The sequence below is a fragment of the Channa argus genome, chromosome 17 (assembly GCF_033026475.1).
Source record: "Channa argus isolate prfri chromosome 17, Channa argus male v1.0, whole genome shotgun sequence".
Classification (NCBI taxonomy): domain Eukaryota; kingdom Metazoa; phylum Chordata; class Actinopteri; order Anabantiformes; family Channidae; genus Channa; species Channa argus.
Genome location: NC_090213.1, coordinates 8,116,456 through 8,136,573, shown reverse-complemented (window position 1 = coordinate 8,136,573; position 20,118 = coordinate 8,116,456). Strand labels below are relative to the sequence as shown.

Sequence of the window (20,118 nt, the reverse complement as noted above, 5' to 3'; positions counted from 1 at the left end):
AATGCCTGTGTCTATCACAAGATGTTTTGTAGTTATTTTAAAACTAATTTCTATTTCGTGAGTCCATGGTCGCCACAGCGGATCATTGTCCGCATGTTGATTTGGCAAAGTTTTTATGCCTTGCAACCCCCAATTTCTACACATCCCTACAATAGATTATCAGTCATTATTTCCATGACCGCATATATAAACGTAAATTTGCATCCAAGTTTTTATCTGGTCATCATCTGTTTGATTGTTATCATGCATCCGATAAATTTAAACGTACAGCTACACAGTTCTAAGCCAGTGAGAGCTGACCATTTGTCTAGATAATGGAAAGCCGCTATGTTTCAGCGCCACCTGCTGTGCACAACAGGTGAACCAGAACTCAGCTACACGACAGGGAATAGTTGACCAACACTTGTGTGCATTTTGGCTTTATTTTATAGGCTCCAAAGGTCCCCAGCCAGATTCAAACCTAAGATGCTGCAGTTATGTGGCATGCATAACTACATTTCTATCTGGTGGTGTATGTTCAACACGCTATGTAACGTGAGTTGGGTGGACAGAATAAAATAAAAACGACTTCTACAAATAATTTTCCACTATTTTGGTATCTGGCAACTGCCTGGTCAAAGCAAAGCCTATAAATAACACAACACACTCCCTTTACCAGAGCCCAGCTACAGCCGAAGAAATCTATTTGTATGTGTGAATTCCTCTAAGTGTTGCATGTGGGGATGTGCTAAAAATCCGTTCACTAGACTGTGTGGTAAGCTTAGCTCTTTTTCAGGAATTATGATCAGTAATTGAATGTTGTTGCAAGATGGTCTGTTGGACAAAAAAACCCAACACCCTATGTTCATATCAGCTGCCTTGAAGAGCAGTGTTTCCTCCCACAACACAATGACTTGTGTACAACATTTAGATCACAGTGGTCAGTGCTGCAATGAGTCACTCCATGCTGCCGATTATCATGATGGTCCAAGTGTGCACATTGTACAGCTGAGTCCTCAGATTATTGATGGACTGTAGGCAGTAATCCCTGTCATACCTAGCAAATGTTAATTAAGGATTAATTAGATATCTTCAGGTTTTAAAAAGGAAAAGGGTAGTAGATTGCATTCTGTTTGGTTTTAAAAAGGTCATAAACACAGTGATTACTATAGAAACCCCGATTCAATATGTCTTACTTCATTCTTTAAGGCTTTAAAGTTTAACCTAAATACTCCACACACTGGCCACAATATTAGGTACACCTGTATATTCTAATTCAATCCAATAAAGCCGCTCTGCCATGAATTCACATTTTACAAGGTTAGAATTTCTCAGTTTTTAAGTTGAAACCGTCATAAAGATGGTGATTTTACTGTGTTTTATTATTAAGGACCTTGTGGGTGGTACAGCTCTACTGGAATACATTATAGGGACATCCTGATGCCAATGTTTCGCAGACTTGGTACAAGTAAATGTACTTGCATTTTAGTACCATTTTACATACATTACATATTACCATTACAAGTATTAAACTTCTAGTATGAGTTGCTGAAAAGTAAAATCCTCTTCAATCCATAGCAGTTAAGCAAGTCCCGCAAGAACAGACATTCTTGCCCATTCTTCTGTCAGAACAAATATGAGCGGTTTTTAATAGACACAACAACTTCCACTGAAAAGAAAAAGGTAAAACACCAAGGATTTGTCATGAGATCTTGGTTTGAGAACTGTAGACAACATGGCCTTTAGAGTCTACACAAGAAATGATGATATTATAACTAAAAAAGCAAACTTCTGGTAACTTTCTAGTTACTGTGTAATAAGCCTTGTTGTTGCTGATGTCAGTCACAAATATTAAATGTTTTTTTTTTTTAAATATTCTTGAGAAACATAAATATGGCTGTAACTAGATCTTTAGACTTAGGCACAGCAGAGTTGACCGCCAAAAATGTGCATTTGCATTCTTTAAACTGATGCAGCATCTGTGGTTAATGCAAGATATGTATAGGAACATATATCCTATAATGATCATGCACATGAAAACGTGAATTCCAGCGTACAATTGAGAGTCTGTTCAGAGAATTGTGGCCGCTAATGACACAGTAATTTCAATAAATAAGAAATCTCTTCCTTAGCTTTGAAAAAAAGGACAAATTTTTTTTGTCCAAACAGCAATAGCAAGACAGTTGTGTTCCTGTCTGTTTTTTAATATAATGCTCATGCACAGTGTTATTAATACTATTGTTTTCCTGTCTGCACAGTAGTAGAGTGGATATGTTCTAAATACAAACAGTGGCCCTTGTGGGAAATGCTGGATGTTTATTGTTTGCAGTATGGCACGATAAACTCTTGAGTGTTAACCCCGGCATCAAAACACAGCAAAGAAGCCTTCAAGTCTTTAGTAATAACAGTAATTGGTTTGTTCACACTAATGCAATTACACTAATAAATCACACTTACCAGTAGCAAGAAATGCAGTTAATTTGTGGTTAATTTTGAAATGAAGTCTACAAATTAAATTAGATGTGTATATTCCACTAAGCAAAAAAAATGCTTTGATCTAAAGTTTTTGCGTTTACATATTGTCAGTTATGTGGGAGCAGACCAGCTAACAGTGTATACATGAAAGGGCCTAGTCAATTAAAAACACCACAATGCAATTAACTGGATTATCAAACTAAAATGCATTAACAATAGTTTAATCACAGCTAAATAAAAGCTGTAAATACTAATTTTATGCAAATCAATTCAGTTACATCTTGGTTTAAAGTTGTCTTCTTTGAAAAGTCATGATGGGAGCCAATAAGGTACCAAAACATTGCATGGTCCACAGATATTGTCAGTGTTCTGTCTTCATAGTCTCATTTATAGTTCATCTATACCTCTAAGGGTTGAGCTCAAGTGAGAGCCTGGTTCACAACCAAGTGTCTGCAGCACAGACGGTCTCCTGAATGAGGTTAGACAAATAGCAGCTATACTTTTTGGCTTGATAATAGCTCTCACAGATACTCTGTGCTTGGCATCAGATGATAATTGAGATGTGAGTGTTCAAAATGCAGCCCATTATTTTGCTGCAGCAAAGACTGCTGTAACCTCTGCGATTGTACAAATATCTAAGTTTATCAAATTTTAAAATGCTTTCTAAAACTACACTTCAAATCTTGCACTTCTCTGTGTCGCCCCTCCTCCTGTCACTTTTCTGTCTTACCTTGTGTGCTGCTAGGTGTTGGCTGCTACTACTATCAGCCTAAAACCGACCCCACACAAAGCTACATTGTCCCCTGTAATCAGCAAGCCTGCACAGGTTTCACTTACAGTACTGACCCTTAGGAAGTGGCCTTTTACAATCCTGCCATCTTATTTTCATTCACACTCAATCACAAATCCCTATTTCCTATTTACCTCCCAGTGAAATTTTCACACACGACTTCACACATTAAATTATGACTAAACTCAATAATTGAACCTTACTAGTAAAACCAGGCAATATGTGGTACAGATTATTCTGGCCCTATCACATTAATTTGCCATTATGAGTACTAAAGGCAAAATATGCAACACACTGAGGTGCAGTGCTGATCTGAGACATCTGACTTCAGCTCAGCCAAAGATGTGCCTTACACCAAGGTAAACAAATTAATATGCCACAGAGAGCTCATAGATTCATCTCCCTCATTATGTGCATCTGCATACTCTGCAGATGATGAATTGAAGTCATTACTGTGGTCCAGGATTGTGCTCAATTTTACCTAGGGATTTGAGCAACCGTTGTAATTGTTAATTGTTAACCTAATGGATGGATTTTTTTTTTTTTTACCACAACAGACAGGCTCCATAGTCCATGCCACATGCTTAGGAGATAGGATTGAAAACAGTGTAGACTTCAACCTTAAACAAGTGCATGAAGTGTTTACATGCACTTCAGTACATGCATCTTGTTACCTTTGGATTTTCCTTAGTGAGCTGTTTTTATTGGTTTGTTTTTTTCCCCAAAAGTGTAATGCAATTTAGAAACCTAGTTGGCATAACCTATGTTAGGATTTAGAAAACCCTGATTGTCCTGGGTACATTTGTGTTGGAGAACATTTTCATCCATCACTACATTTCTAAATGGCTTTTCAAACTTGGATAAACATGGCTGAATTAAAAGGTCTTTAGACCAAGTTTCCCCGAAATTGACTAAAATTGAAACCAACAAAAAGTGGCATCTTGGAGTCTACATAAATCGTTTGGCACTGCTGAGCATTTGAATATTTATTTAGATTTAGCAAGTTCACACTGTGAAAATGAGCTCTATCTCTCACTGTGCTAACTGGCAGTGCCAACACAAACAGCAAAAAAAAGAAAAGTCAGTAAGCAGTGTCCTTTGTACGTTTAAAATCTATGAACAATGCTTCAGAAACAAACGTATATTTGGAATGAAATTACATTTTCGTTGAGCTTTAATAATGTAATTATTATTATCTCTGGTTGTTCAGTCTTGTTCAGTTTTACCATTTCTATCTGTGGCAATTCTGCCAGCTAGTTGAGAAATTGTTTTCTGTGGCAGTTTTTCACCATGTCTTTTCCTGACCAGTTTTTGGGGGGACTGTCAGGTTTGTATATTCTATGCAGCCTTCCTCTCCCGTTAGTGTCATGGGGATTTTCCAGCTGGCAATGGGTAATTTGATGTTGTCTTCATCACTTCACCATGGGGCTGTGCATCCAATCATATAAGGCTAGCTTTTCCAGGTTCCCGCTGCTGTGTGTGTCAATCTCAAATTTACCCTGCTAAAAATAACAAGGTGGAATAGAGGTGGCAGTGACCTGTCTACAATGATTGTCTTTAGTACTGAATTATAATAGGGGGCTGCGGCACATTGTAACAGTATTAAACACTCAGTTAAATTAAACGTGGTAAGAAAGTGTCCAATTAAATTTGCTTTCCATTCCAATCGTCAAAGTGATTGGTGATATATAGGCACGTATGTTTGTTCAGCGTTGTACCACAGGTAGAGAATTCAGTAAAAAACAATTAATTTTGTGTGCATGTGGGAATCCAGCGAACGAACATGGCCGTTTAGACCTGGTATTATTTTATCTGTTAAATGCTGACATTGCCAAGTTGTACCAACATCTGTGTAATTTCTAGGAAACTAACAACAGCTGGTCTTTGAGCTTGCGGATTATAGTATCTGTTTGGTTCAGTGCTTCAGGTATAATTTCAGTGACTTTATCTTTGTTGTTTGGCATATATTCAAATGAACTGTAATCAAGTCCATTGAGAGGTTTGTCACACTACAAGACTACTGCACAACCCACTCCCACAATAAGGTTGATCAAGAATGTGGTTACAAATTAGTGTTGTCAGGTGCTTTTTTAAATTTTGAAATATTTGATCCTTTATATACCTGTGTTTCTACCAATGTGCAAAGATCACTTCTGTTGCAAGTTGTTGTATGTAAATAACTGTCACAATATTCTGTTTACTAACCATTTTTCTTCTCATGCTCTCTTGGAGTTTTAACTCTTCCTTTCTTCTCCAGATTACCACCAACATCTTCCGAACTCTTCCACCAAGTGAAAATCCTGATTTTGATCCAGAGGAGGACGAACCCACTCTGGAGGCTTCGTGGCCTCACATTCAAGTAAGATTTTTATACTTCAGTGCGTCTGACCCTATTATCCCCTTTACTTTACATAATGTGTTAAAAAGTTTGTTACAAAATAAATTTCTAGTTATTTCTTTTAATCGTTATCCTGTTATTTTCCAGCTGGTCTACGAGTTTCTTCTGCGCTTTCTCGAAAATCCAGACTTCCAGCCTAGCATTGCAAAGCGCTACATTGATCAGAAATTTGTTCTACAGGTGAGTATCTCCTTTGATGGACATTTTCCATGACTTAACTGTTCTAAGATAATGGTTTTGTTTTTGCTTGTGCAATTTCCCTTAATAAACTGCTTTTACTGCATCATATTATATTCATGCATTTTTATCGAAGGATCATGGTAGGAAAACACAGCCTTTAGAGAAAAGCATGAAGGCATCATATTGTTTAAATATTGGTATTTTCAGTTTATATGAGAAGACCATCATGGTTACTCTTATTTGTCTTTCTCACCTCCACATAACTGGCCACGGCATGAAGTGGGTGTGAATGCTGGACTGTAGGTTTTTAAAAGGTGTGAAGGGAAAAGGGTTTCCAAATACAAACGTCTCTGTAGTCGGCATACACCAATCAGCCTAAACATTAAATACACCTCTACAATCTCATACAATCAAATACAGCAGCTTTAAATTCAACTTTTACAAGGTTAGAATTTCTCAGTTTTAAGTTGACACTGTCAGAGTAATAATTCTATGTTTTTATTATTGAGATGAGATGACAGGAGTACACAGTGCTTTTGACCATTCCTTTTGGCTGTTGCAAATAGTTGGCCAATAATCAAAATCTAATTTATGATGAACACTAACTGTTGTTTTTCACACTGTGGTGTGTTTGGGAGTTCAACCTATCATATGCTTGCTGGATCAGTAAAGTCATGAATCCTGTACATGATAGCTTGTCTACATCTGTTGTAAGATGCTGCAGCTAACGGGGAACACAGATCCTGGAATGTTGGCTGGGCCACATCCGAGGTGCCTGGACCAACTTTCCATGATGTGAGTGTGCCATTGGGAAGATTTAAATAGCTGCTTGTTTACTGTTCAGGAGGAGAGAAGTGGACTGTGTTTGGTTTTCTCAAGAATGTTTTTACAAGGGCGGACACTCTTTGGTGACACGACTTCTTATTGGTTTCGATATTTTACTGTACATGTAGAGTATGTGTTAAGGTGATTCACGTATTGCTTTGTCTTGCACAATCGCCCTTGAATAATTTGGGTGACAATCTCGTTTACAATGACATTTTAGACAATTTAGCTTGGAGATGTTAATTGATTGATGCACTTCAGCTTACCTAAAAAGATGCTGAACCGCCAACTGAACTTTACACTTAAGACCTGGTGGTATATGCAAGTGGCTCACCCCTCAACTCTTTAGGACTAAGCTCCTGATCAGCTGCCATACTTACTGGTTAATGGTATAACATAGCTTTAAAACCTCGCTCTGGTGCTACTGGAGTAGATCGTGCTGAGCACAGCTACTGAGGAAAAGAGCCTTCAATACTGGGAAACAACCATATGTGGAGCTAAAAGCAGGACATGTGTTCAGGGTGTATTTTAGGCTTTTGCTTTTTTGTTTGTTTTTTAGTCAAGGAGCACTTTTAAAATGTAATGCAGTTTGTCTGATTCCATGAGGGATCTACATATTTAATCAGGCTTGGTCTTTCACTTTGTATGAGGCATGGAAAAAACGGTGTGATTAATTTGAGTTTTGCAGCATTCTCTCTGTATTTGGAAAATGTGTTTGCCTAAATATACTAATCAAGCAAAAGCTAATGAAATTCTCTTGATGGGTTAATAGCGTGAACCTTGTTTAAAAAAAAAGGTGTAGAAGCAAAGAAAATATCTTTTCACTGCTGCCAGCTATGTTCTGAGAGTCTGACTTTACTCACAGTGGGTGTTGACAGCAGATCTGCACAATACAATTAAAAAAAAAGCAAATTTTAAAATTGGGGGTTTGTCTGATTTGAACAGTTAATCAGTTGTCATTGTTTGCCCACTAATTTTCTGTCAATTAGCATTATTGATTAAGCTGTTGGGTTTAATGTTGCTAATATATGTAGTGAATGTATCATTGAACAGCAAGTATTGCTGATGAAATGTACATTAGGAGAATTTTCCATTTATCAGGGTTATGCCAAATATAGTTTGGCAGTATACCACTAATGGAGAAAGAAATAGCTTAGTGCGTTGGCTATTTATGGTTATGATAGTCAAGCAAAAAACTAGATGGCACAAGGGAGATGCTCATTTGCTACTGTGGTGCAAACTCATGCTGGCTCACACTTAACTACCAGGGTTTATTGGGCATGGCTGAATGAATATGAATTAGCACAATACATCATTTGTGCAGCATGATGCCCTTTTCCTTGATATATGCAGATTTAAATATAGACTGTCAGCTTTGTCACTGAGGTGCCGATTGCTTGCTAATGGAAGGTAGGTACCATAAGCTAAAAAAGACCCGACCTAGTGGCACTAGCTGTGGTTTGCTCAACAGTATTGTAATGACTTATCAGATGTTACTAAAAATAGCACTTTTATCCATGAGGCTTATCATCTGTTTACTACCCCAATTCAAAAAAAGCTGGGCCAATGTGTTAAATATAAATTAAAAACAGAATGTAATGATTTTCAAATATCAACCCATATTCTATTCACAATAGAACTTAAACAACATATCAGATGTTGTAACTGAGACATTTTACCATTTCATGGAAATTATTAGCTCGTTTTGAATTTGATGGCTGCAACACATCTTGAAGCAGGGTGATATTTAGATGCAGGCCATCAGAGATGCAGGGTTTGGAACTGACAGTTGATGGTCAAGCTGGATGGTCCCTCTCCTCTTTAGTCTTCAGGACACGATGTCCATGATTTCCAAAAAGAATTTCAAATTTTGATTCATCTGACCTTAGAACAGTTTTCCATTTTGCCTCAGGCCATTTTAAATGAGCTTTGGCTCAGATAGCACTGCTGTATTTCTGGATCGTGTTCACATATGGCTTCGTCTTTGCATGACACGGCTTTAACTAACATTTGTGGATTTCACAGTGAACTGTGTTCACAGACAGTGATTTCTGGAAGTGTTCCTGAGCCCATGCAGTTATGTCCAGTAGAGAATCACACCTGTATTTAATGCTGAGAGCCTGAAGATCATGTGGATCCAATGACAGTTGACAGTTTTGTCATGTTACTGACTTGTTGCCAATCAACCTAATTAGTTGTCAAATGCTCATCCATTAGTTTTTTATTTGAAGCAATTATTTTTCCAGCCTTTCTTTGCACCTCTTTCAACTTCTTTTAGATGTGTTGCTGACATCATTTTCAAAATGAGCTAATATTTTCCATGAAATGGTAAAATAACATCTGATCAACATCTGATATGTTGTTTATGTTTATTGTGAATAAAATATGGATTGATGAGATTAGCAAATCATTGCATTCCATCTTTATTTAACTTACACATTGTCCCAACATTATTTTGAATTGGTGTTGTACATCATAGACCTTACAGGCTAATTTTTACCGGCAAATGTATACCTGATGATAATAGCTGGAGGGACACGACATTACATTTGTTAATGCAGCTATAATATCTTTTTATAATAACTGTCTGTTGAATACAGTAAGTATATAATATTCTGCCATACTTTCATACAACTCAAACTCTAGCTGTTATTATTTAGTGACAGTTTGAATTATATTACCTGCACCTGGAAGAGCTACAGAACTTTGTTCATTGAGTCTGGAGCAGGGGTTTTCTAATCACCTAATAATCCTTTTTTTTACTTGTTGTATTTATAACACTGTAACATTAACAACAGTCTAAATCACAGCCTACTCTCTTTAACAAGGCAAAACACCATGCACACAAATTTAAAGAATTTAAATTTACAAAACCACAGGATGCTGTTTGCTGGTAAGCTAGATGGTCTAAGAGTCTGCTAACACCTGGAAGAGGCTCACTACATCCCTACAGTAGATTAGTAGTAGTAAAACAATATAACAAAAAAACAAGTTGAGGATGAAGACAGCAAAACCAGAGATGAACCAAAAGAACTGGTGCCTAAGAGAAGACCTTTATCGGCAGATGGCAGAGCTTTTTATTTTAAAACATCTGGAGCAGCTTGCAATGATGTTGAAAGAAATATTGCGTTCTGTGAAATGTATAATTGGGCTGATTGGGCTTGAAGGTGGAAGTATCACTACACCCCACATTGAAGGCTACACACTGAATATGTGAACAGGTTTTTATTATTTATTATAACCTCTTAAACTGACTTAGGTTAGTAGGTGATTGCTTGATAAATCCCCTCATTCACTGGCTTTTCTATAATTAATTAGTTTAGACTGTTTAGATTTTTTGTTTTTTGACTAAGACTGTAGTATAAATGTAGCCACTTTGTCAGCAATTCGGTGAGATCAGTAAGAAATGAAACTCAGCATGTTTTTGTCTTTTGTTTGTTGCTGTAGCTCCTTGAGCTGTTTGATACTGAGGATCCCAGGGAGAGGGACTTCTTAAAAACAATCCTGCATCGGATTTATGGGAAGTTCCTGGGGCTGCGAGCCTTCATCAGGAAGCAGATCAACAATATTTTTTTGCGGTGAGTAAAATGTTTGGTTTGGAACCAAAGTAGAAACTAAAATTGCTAAAGTCCAAAATAGTGTTAGCATTTGCAATTCTGTTTGATATATAAATGGTGTAATAGTATATGGTCTGCAACTGTTTCCAGGCTCTTATCCCCTTTTACATTTTTTGAATATTCAAGTAAAACTTCTCTCTGTATATTTTGTCAATTATCAACTAAGACATATATAACATACAACAACATACCAAAAAAACCTATTAGTGGGGAATTCTGTACAGTCCTAACATCCATCTTCATGATTTTGTTTACATTTGTAAATTCAAGGCATAACTTCTGTTTCAAAGAAACTGACAAATGCAACAGAACATGTCTTCTATTATAGAGATTGTGGTCATGGTTTTCAAGGTGCACGTGACATAATCGAATGTTCTAGCCTGCTATGAAATGGTCAGATTCACTCCACATGTGATAAACCAGAGAGGATGAAGAAAATGAGTGCAGTGCTCTAGAATGTATTTCCTGTTGCTGCATGATAATGGGCTTTGGTGATTGAAACAGGCTACAGTTGACGTCGTTTCCAACAGCCTAGTTGGCAAAACTGGTGCACCCAATTTGGCCATCTGCCACGGAGGATAAAAATAGTGCCACAGTTGTCAGACTCTGTGTACATACATGGGTGCGCAGAGATATGGAAATGGGTTATGAGAAATCATGTATGGACCATAACTCACATAATTACTGATCTATCTAAATGAAAGTTCTTGTCAATGAAAAATTTTCACTGATTTCAGGCATTTTACCACATGTCTGAGGTATAATGCCTGAAATCTGTAAATTGTGTCAGTGTTAGTCAAACTGATACTTTTTTGGGGGATCAAGTAAAACTCAATACACTCTAAAGGGTGTAATAGTGGTACAGTAGGATTCACAGAGCACCAGTGAAATTTTAATAAAACCTTGTTCCAATATCAGATTGACAGTTGAAAGCAGCATAGTGAAAAGGCACGATCAATGGTTCTGATCAATCTAAGCACCATCTGTTTTGTAACTTCTGTCGTTGATTGTTGCTGTTGCAGGTTCATCTATGAAACTGAGCATTTTAATGGAGTTGCAGAGCTGCTAGAAATCCTGGGAAGGTGAGTGATGACACTGTCTGGGGACAAAAAATTGGCCCTCATTTAGACTAGAGCTGGAACAATTGGTCGATTAATCAATCAACCACTGGATTTGATAATTGACCAAGTGTTTTAGTCATTCTTTAAGCCAGAACACTGATTGCTCTAGTTTCATCTTCGTCGGTATGAGGATTCAGTGTTTTCCTTTGTCTTATCTAAACTAAAAACTGATTTTACTTATGATGTATGACTCCGCGCTAGCCCCCCCATTCGCCACCCGGTCTGCTCTCAGAGTTGGATCAAAGAACAATTTGGACATTTTACTTTGTGAGCATTTGAGAAGATTTTGTAATGTTTTGACAACAAATTGAGTAAAAGATAATCAGACGCATCATCAGTTCTTCTTAAATTCTTTTGCTTGTACTGCTCAGCACTGATATTTCATATTATTTTTCACATGTTTTCATAAATGATTTTCTCAATTTGCGTGGAGGATTTATATTAATTAAAATGTCAGTACAATATAAGCCAGATTTTCTAAGATTTGTGTCACAGCTTGGCTACAGGCTGGTTTGATCTGGCTTGTCCACGTTACATTTTTCCATTGAATTTGAAGGACTATATTTATTTTTTAACTGTCCCCTGAGGTGATTTGATGCTTTCACTGCACTGAATTCTTACCATGTTTATTGATCTCTTTAGGAGATGATTATTAGAGCTCTCTGCAGCGGGTTGTTTGCTGACAGGTTTCTGTTGTTTCTCTGTTTACAGTATCATCAATGGGTTTGCTTTGCCTCTGAAGGCTGAGCACAAGCAGTTCTTGATGAAGGTGCTGATCCCCTTACACACAGCTAAAGGGCTGGCTCTTTTCCATGCACAGGTAGCCATGCCAATTTCTCACATTCATTCTGCCTGCCTGTCCTTTTTTATTCTTGAGATGTTTTTATTTAAACACAGTTTGATTTGTGCCATTCGAAAGAGAAGCTGCCAAAAGTGTCTCATATATTATTTATAACTGTTGAGGTTTTTCTCTCCAGGATTAGGGAGTGTAATGATGTGATCTCGGTGCTATAGCATCTTCTAGTGGCTTCGAAATAAAAATGCACTGGTTCACTGATTATCTTTGCTTTTCATCTCTCATTTGACATTTATCAACTGAAATCCACTCTGGGGTTCACTGTAATCAGATTACCAGGTTGCTGTTTGTCAATGTTTCAGGAGCAAAGAGTACATTCACTGTTTCTTCTGTAAATTCTCAGCTGGCCTACTGTGTGGTCCAGTTTCTGGAGAAGGATCCTACGCTCACAGAGCCGGTAATCTTCTCTTTTGTTTTTTAATCATTCCTCCCACTCAAAGCACAAAGCTCGATGCACTAAATTTGTCTACAATGCTGAGAAATTTTTAGCAGGTGCAACCACCCACTCAAAGAGACAGTAGAATTATTTATAACATGAAAGAGAAATTCTCAAGAAATTCTATGATTTCCTTGTAGGTGATTCGCGGGCTGCTCAAGTTTTGGCCTAAAACGTACAGTCAGAAAGAGGTATTCAGCAAGTCTAAAAATATGCTGTACACTTATAACTGTCTCTTTTCAGAGATGTTTTTATTTTCTGCATTTTAATCTCCACTTCTTGTTCAATTAGGTGATGTTCTTGGGTGAAATTGAAGAGATTCTGGATGTAATTGAGCCAACGCAATTCAAGAAAATCCAGGAGCCGTTGTTCAGACAGATTTCTAAATGTGTGGCCAATCCACATTTTCAGGTACATGTAAAACAAACATTCAGAAACAGACCCTATGTTACAAGCCGTCAAATCAATTCTACAGATTTCATCCTTATTCTCTTTATAGGTTCAAATACCTAAATCAAAGAAAAATGCATCTTGGCTCTGTCTCCTTCAGTTCAAGTCCATTTAACTACTCACCAAATTATTACCAATAGGTGTGAAAAGTAGTCAGCCACAGATTTCCCTTCTGTAGATCCCTCCCACATTTCCTCACGACACTTAGTTCAATAAGTTCCACATACATCAAGAAAACCATATATACATTCACAAAACTGTATCATTTTCATTTCAGACTTTACAGGTAAACAATTATTCTTATCATCAACTCTATTATTTAATGCACAATGACTTCTGTGTAAGTACAAGTTGTTTAAGAAAAGGAAACTTCAAATTTATTTAAATTAGTAACAGACATACTGTAGCATTTAACATGTGATCAAATAGGTTGTACTGCTTTTTCTTAACTTCCATTCTATCAGTATCATTAGTGACAGGTTAGATAACAAACTTCTGTGTATAATGCAATATGGTTCAACAGCAACAACCAAAATGTTCATAAAGTTTATTGATCTCCTCTATACAACAGTTTTCACAAAAATTAACCAGCATGAATGAAGGGCTGTTTACAGGAACGGCTTCATTTTAATTTTGATTTTAGCAGTGAGAGATTCCTCTTACAGGTATTATGTAAAACTGATGCAGCTATATACAGCAAAATTCATTTCTGCATGAATGCATTGGTTTTGTCTCTTATCTAAACATCGTCCTTCACAACTGAAGAGAATTCATGTCATGAATAAATAAATGGTCCTAGAATTCCTAAAAATGTTATTTTTGCTTTTTGACCACGGTCTACTTTCCGGTCCATCCTAACAGGTGGCAGAGCGGGCGCTGTACTTCTGGAATAACGAGTACATTCTAAGCCTCATCGAAGAGAACATCGACATGGTCCTTCCAATCATGTTTAGCAGCCTGTACAAAATCTCCAAAGAGCACTGGAACCCGTATGTACTCTCAGAAAACAGGGTTGTTTCAGCCAATCAGTGTGACTTAACAATCACAGACACACATGTTAAGCTACATTGCCAGCCTCTATCAGGATTACCTGATATATTAAGAAGAGAGGGGCTCAAAATCTAAAACATTTCCATTCAGAATTCCTGCTCCTGTAACTTATTCCCAGCACACACTGTACATCCTAAGGTGATTGTACTGTGGAGGTTTCTTGTAAAAGAACAAAACTTTTCTTCCTCATTAAATACTTGCAGAATATATATTTAAGTTTAAAACCTGATCAACTGTGTTTAAGAGCTTGATTTTCCTTTGCCTTTGTTGGAACATTAGTGTGTCATTGTGTACAGCCATGACAAAAAAAAAAAAATGCGCACACACACAGTGTTCCACAGAATTAATAGTGGTTACAGGGAACCTTTAAACCCTGAGGTCAGCTGTTAGGCTGCCTGAGTGTGTGTTATACTTTATAAGGTGTCCCTGATGTCAGTGGTTCTCTGCTGTGTTTCAGGACAATCGTAGCTCTGGTCTACAATGTTCTTAAGACATTGATGGAGATGAACTGCACGCTGTTTGATGAGTTGACTTCCTCCTATAAAGCCGATCGTCAGAAGTGAGTAACAGGATGAAAAACCAAGAATTAGCTCAACTCACATTCCTCTCATGTTGTAACCACAGCTTCCGGTAACATGTAAAATGTACACAAAAGCTGTTTACATTAAAGCTGTTTTCTCAAACATTAAAGCAAATAATTCTCAGTCTTGCTCTTTTGGATGCACTGGTCAGGTAGTTAAAGGCCTTAAGCTGCATTGCACTGCATGTTAAGTGATGTCTGATTAGATGAGTGGAATGAAAAATAAAATGTCCCTACTTAAAAAAATAAAATAAAAATCTCGAGTTCTTCTTGATTGTTCTAAAAACAAAAGAAAGCTGTATTTCACTTGAAATTAAAACCTGGACGGGAAGAAAAAAGATTTGCAAATATTTGGTTTGGTTTTGGTTGCAAATATACATATTATCATACGAATGTCGTCTTCCCAGGGAGAAAAAGAAAGAGCAGGAGAGAGATGAGCTGTGGAAGAAGCTGGAAGAGTTGAAGCTCAGCAACGCCACTGTGGTCCAGAACAACAGCCACAGGCTCATGAATGTCCAGAACAACAACAACAACAGTAATAATCATAACAACGACAACCAGGACAAGAGCATTACTGATGGTGCTGCCATCACCACAGGTCACAAAGATCCTGTCATTGTTGCTGGTGAGAGCACTGTATGTGCCAAATGACACTGGATTTCAGGGTTTGGTTTTGTTTTTTATTCCATATTGGTTTGACTTCACGTTCATGAACATCAGGGGACAATTAACAGGGATGGAAAAACACAAATTACACCTCAACAGTATATGAAATCTACTTAGAGTGACTTAGAGTGCCAGCATTTCTTTGGCTGCAATATATACAGTATATATATTTCAACTTGAGACTATTTTTGGATGTTATAGTCTGGCTGCAGTATATTGTTTGTCTGATCAAAGATTTATTCTTTCACATCTAGTTTCTTAACTGAAAATGTTTTGTTGTTTTGTTATATTCATTGTATGATACATCGGATAGGAGAAAATGACTTGAATTTAATGTTTCTGATTGTGCTGCACTTAGACAAGCTATTTAAAGATGTCTATTTTTAATGTGCTTTTCCTTGTTGCTGCCAACACTTGGGTTTAAAACCTCAAGGAAGTAGGGAACTGCAGATTTTGGGATGTTAGGGACAAATGGGACCAGACCCAATATTTGACATTTAGTGTTCATCCTATTACAGAGAAGGGCTGTTGTCAGGAGCAAAAGGAATAGAAGACAGTCACCTCCTGTGGGTGAAAAAGAGAATAGGAGGCACATGGCTAAAATAGATAAATCATGAAGAAAACAATTCTAAAATAAGTGACTATATAAGAATGGATTTAATATTTGTGAGAATATTTTCATGTTTCAGGTGTTTGTTTTTTTTATATATATCTGGATGAAAACATGAAGCTGATAGCTGTGACATAGCACCTGTGTTTATAAGATGATTTACACTAAAGTATTGAGAGATGGCTCTCAACAATTATTGGTTCTACAGCCTGACTGGAATTAAAGGAATAGTTTGATGTTTTGGATAAAACACTGATTTGCTTTCTTGCTGAGTGTAGTGAGGGGAGATGGCAACAGTAGCCTGGGTGGAGGCAACGGAATCCACATACCAGCACCTCTGAAGCTTGTTTGTTTTATAAAGTTTTAAAAATTCAATTCACTGTTTTACGGGGGGGACTATCATTATAGCCCCCTTAAACACCCCCCTTAAAGCAGCACAAGCAGCTTAAATGCTATTATAGAGGTAGAAGCTGCTGGGTGTAGTTGCTTATTTACTGTACAGATGTGAGAGTTTTGTATTGTTCTTTGCATCGAACTCTCATCAAGACAGCAAAAAAGTTTACCACGTGTCTAACTGTTCACTTAAACAACGTATTGGTAAAGTTAAATATATGAGACCTACAGTACTATATTTTTGAAAATATTTTTGAATGTTTCACTTTGCAGATAGATTATAATGTGCTTGAGCGAGTATTGGAGGAGTGTGTGTTAGTTAGGAGGCTACTTAAAAGGGAAATGCCACTCAGTTTAAGATTTAATGTTCATTACTCTGTTGCTGTGGTCAAAGAAAGTACAGTCTGTGCTTTTAGGAACTTAAATTTTTTTCTCTCAAAGCTGAAAGACACTTGTACCACATCACTGCTACTTTACAGTATACAGCAGGTTATTTTTGCTTATCCCTGAAATCCTAAAGAGTTTTTATGTCCTAACATGGGCCATTACGATGTCGTGATATGGAGAAAGGGAGCATTTTTGACTCCGTTTTCTTTGCCATCAATGCCTCTGTACTCTCTCGTTTCCACATTTGCTTTATTCTCCAGTTACTGATACAGTTGAGTGTGTAAGCTTGTGTTCATTAACCTAATCCAACTGCCACAGATCATACGAGCAACTGATGAGGGTTTTTAAATGGAAAGGTGTTCCTTCTGAACCTGGTTGTCTGCTTTTGTAAGTTCATGTAGGTCCAGTCTTTAATGATGCCTTTCTGTCAGTACATCATTCCGACCTCTGTGACATTATGGAATTGCGTGGGGAACCTATTTTGTAATTGCAGATCTTATTTAGGTTTCGCCATTAAATAAAGTATACTTTATCTTTCTACCCAAAGCATAAACACCTGTGTCCTTTTTATTTTACTCCTTTGTATGTTGAATTGCAGTACATCATGGAGGTCAACAGAGGGTGCAAGGTTGTTTCTGCTGCTTCTTGTCATTCTAGAGCTCCAGTGCAGAATAGGTACTGTTGACTTCTGTTCATGGTTGTCTGTCCATAATGTGTGCAGCCTTACGGATTTCCTTTACAGAAGATGAGAGAGAGGAAAAAACAAACACAGCAAACGCATCTTATAAACTGAAAATTAGAACTTTTTTATTCATTTTAGACATTTAATGTCTTCTGTTTATATGCTGCAAAGTCAGTTATGGTAGAAGAAGAAGGTTCTTAGTTTAGATTCAACAAAATAACAGTCCTTTTTTTTTTTTTTTAAATTGTCATTACTGTTATGCAGTGCATAGAGGTTAATCATTGGGACAGAGACTTTAAGGTTTTTATTTTAATCTGTGCGACTCCTGCTATGACACGTTAATATATACATAGTGAGAAAAAGGTGCATGCATCTCAATTAGGAAAATTATATGATATGATATTGTCATATCATGTCTTCGCTTTAGCCTTGCTGAAAAAAAATTATATTTTTTGTTATATTTTTGCTTTTTTTTTAGTTTAACCACTGTTTTTTTTTTTTGCAAATAAATCTGACTTTTCAGACTCTATTCTCAGTAAAGTAAAACAATACAGAGCTACACCCATACAGGTAGCATCCACCAAAGCCTCAGTTCAGTCTTACAGAACTAGCAGAATTTGACTTGACTCCTTCACTGCCTGACACAGTGAAGACTGATTAGAGAGGAAGACACAATTTTAAATAATCAGTGTGATGCTTCCTGATGGCAAAGTTTAATACATTATTGGGCTGCTCAAAATAGTTCTGTACACGGATATACATTAATTTTAAGCTATTTTTTCTGTTTTGTTTTAACATGACAGGAATTGGTGGTTAATATATATATTAACTTAATCCTTAAATGATATTCTGACAATGTGAAAGGGCCCCTCAGAATCTCATCACAAAAAGCCGTTGTCTTCCTTTGGCTCCATGGAGCAAACATCAGCCCAGTGTTTGAGTGGCCCAAAGAGTTTTTTTAAAAAAAATAATTAATTAAATCTTTCTCAATTGTGTTTTAATATATTTTAAATATTTTCCTTAATGAAAAATCAAATGCAAATTCAGATTATTTAATTCATTTTATTAACTTTTGAGTAATTTCACAGAAAACCATGTGTTCTATTGCATGAAAAAATGTCAAACTTTGAAGTGAGAAGATTAGAATTGACAGGAAAAATAAAAGTTCTTGGTCTGATTAAAATAAGCTATAATCAGACTAATAAAATAACTTATTAATTTATTTCAAATGTTGAATTTACTGTTTATTAAAGCACCCAGTGTTTGCTATACCAGCAGGCTGAAGCAGCAACAACACGTTTCCTTCTGAGTTAACTTTTTTTTTTTAATGTTGTGTTTTGGTGGTGGTTGTTTTTTTTTTTTTTATCTGAGCCGATGAGCTGAGCACCTGCTTTGTTACCATGGGGACGCACTCAGCCGTTTGAAATCAAAACGGTTGATTCACACCCTAAGCAATGCCGTTTGTTGCAGGACACTTGTGACACATCATGACATATGTGGGCCTTTCATCCTGTCTGCCTTCTGGTATTTTCTGTTTTACTTGAAACCAGTTTTAGGACCGGCGTTGATTAACCAGCAGTCACGTAGTGTGTGTTGGTAGAAAATGTGATACTTAGTCGCCTAAAACTAAATATTTCTACGTCTTGGAAATAGGAAGTGATGGTGAAGTTGACTCGTGTTTTTTTATAAAGAAAGGTATTTTCAGACGCTTACACATGCAGTTTTCCATTTTGCCCATCAGTAGTGTTAATGAATGCTGTAATTTTCAAGTTTTCTTTGATGCTCTGTAAGGTTTCAACAGTAAAAGACACAATTAGACTTCATATTACAAACAATTGAGAATGCAGCCTGGTATATTTAGTACAATATTTAAATTAAGGTTTCAGGCCAGAATTTATAATACAGCTTTGTTAAAATTGAACAGTGTCTACTTTCACAAGGTGTGTGAGGAAAGTCACTCACACAGGGAGCAGATCAGGCACCAAAGTCAGATAAAAAATGTGCAAATATTTAATGTGGACAATGCTGTGATTGTTTTAAAAACAGCAGGTAAACTGCACTGAAGGCTTAAGATGTGTTTGTATCAGTGTTATGTCACATACATTTACAATGTTAAATGTAAAAGCAAAGTCCTTCCATTCCTGTTCATTTAAAGCTGCACTCATCAATGCTTTTAGATTATGTGTTAATTATTAGATGTACAATGAAAGTTATTGCTCATCAGTCACAGACCAACAGGATGTTACCCCTGGACTCTCAGCTGTGTCAGCCGTTTGTTAAACTGAAGTGTCTGTGTGTGTGTGTGTGTGTGTGTGCGTGTGCCCATTTCAGCTCATTGTTCTTGTTTTAGGGTCTGCAAAGTAACTTGTTTCCATTTCGCTGCTGTATTCAGCAGCAGGCAGCTGTTTTCCACAGAAACAAGCTCAAAACGCCCCACCCCCACCCCCCACTTCGAACACATAGCCGGTGAATCCTTGGGAGGTAAAAGTAAGAGAATTATTTTCATCGCATAGCCAAAAACATGACTACAAATTTCTGACCACCGTTTGTAATGTGACATTATGTCAGTGTTGTGTTAACAGCTCCATTGCTCTTGGATGGACAGAAAATCTGTTAATGCTAC

General features: G+C 36.9%; 1 protein-coding gene across 3 annotated transcripts in view; it reads left to right on the top strand.

Moving 5' to 3' along the window:
• The window catches only part of ppp2r5a (protein phosphatase 2, regulatory subunit B', alpha isoform), a 33,808-nt gene extending 16,442 nt beyond the window's left edge, over positions 1-17,366 (top strand). For all 3 annotated transcript variants that reach the window (XM_067481433.1, XM_067481434.1, XM_067481432.1), the window contains 11 exons: positions 5,502-5,603; positions 5,730-5,822; positions 10,095-10,225; positions 11,287-11,346; positions 12,097-12,205; positions 12,585-12,638; positions 12,818-12,868; positions 12,969-13,088; positions 13,989-14,116; positions 14,635-14,736; positions 15,165-17,366. In XM_067481433.1, the coding sequence (XP_067337534.1) occupies positions 5,502-5,603; positions 5,730-5,822; positions 10,095-10,225; positions 11,287-11,346; positions 12,097-12,205; positions 12,585-12,638; positions 12,818-12,868; positions 12,969-13,088; positions 13,989-14,116; positions 14,635-14,736; positions 15,165-15,408 (1,194 nt within the window). In that variant the 3' untranslated portion in view covers positions 15,409-17,366. The remainder of the gene's footprint in view (positions 1-5,501; positions 5,604-5,729; positions 5,823-10,094; positions 10,226-11,286; positions 11,347-12,096; positions 12,206-12,584; positions 12,639-12,817; positions 12,869-12,968; positions 13,089-13,988; positions 14,117-14,634; positions 14,737-15,164) is intronic.
• The last annotated feature ends 2,752 nt before the right edge of the window (positions 17,367-20,118 follow it).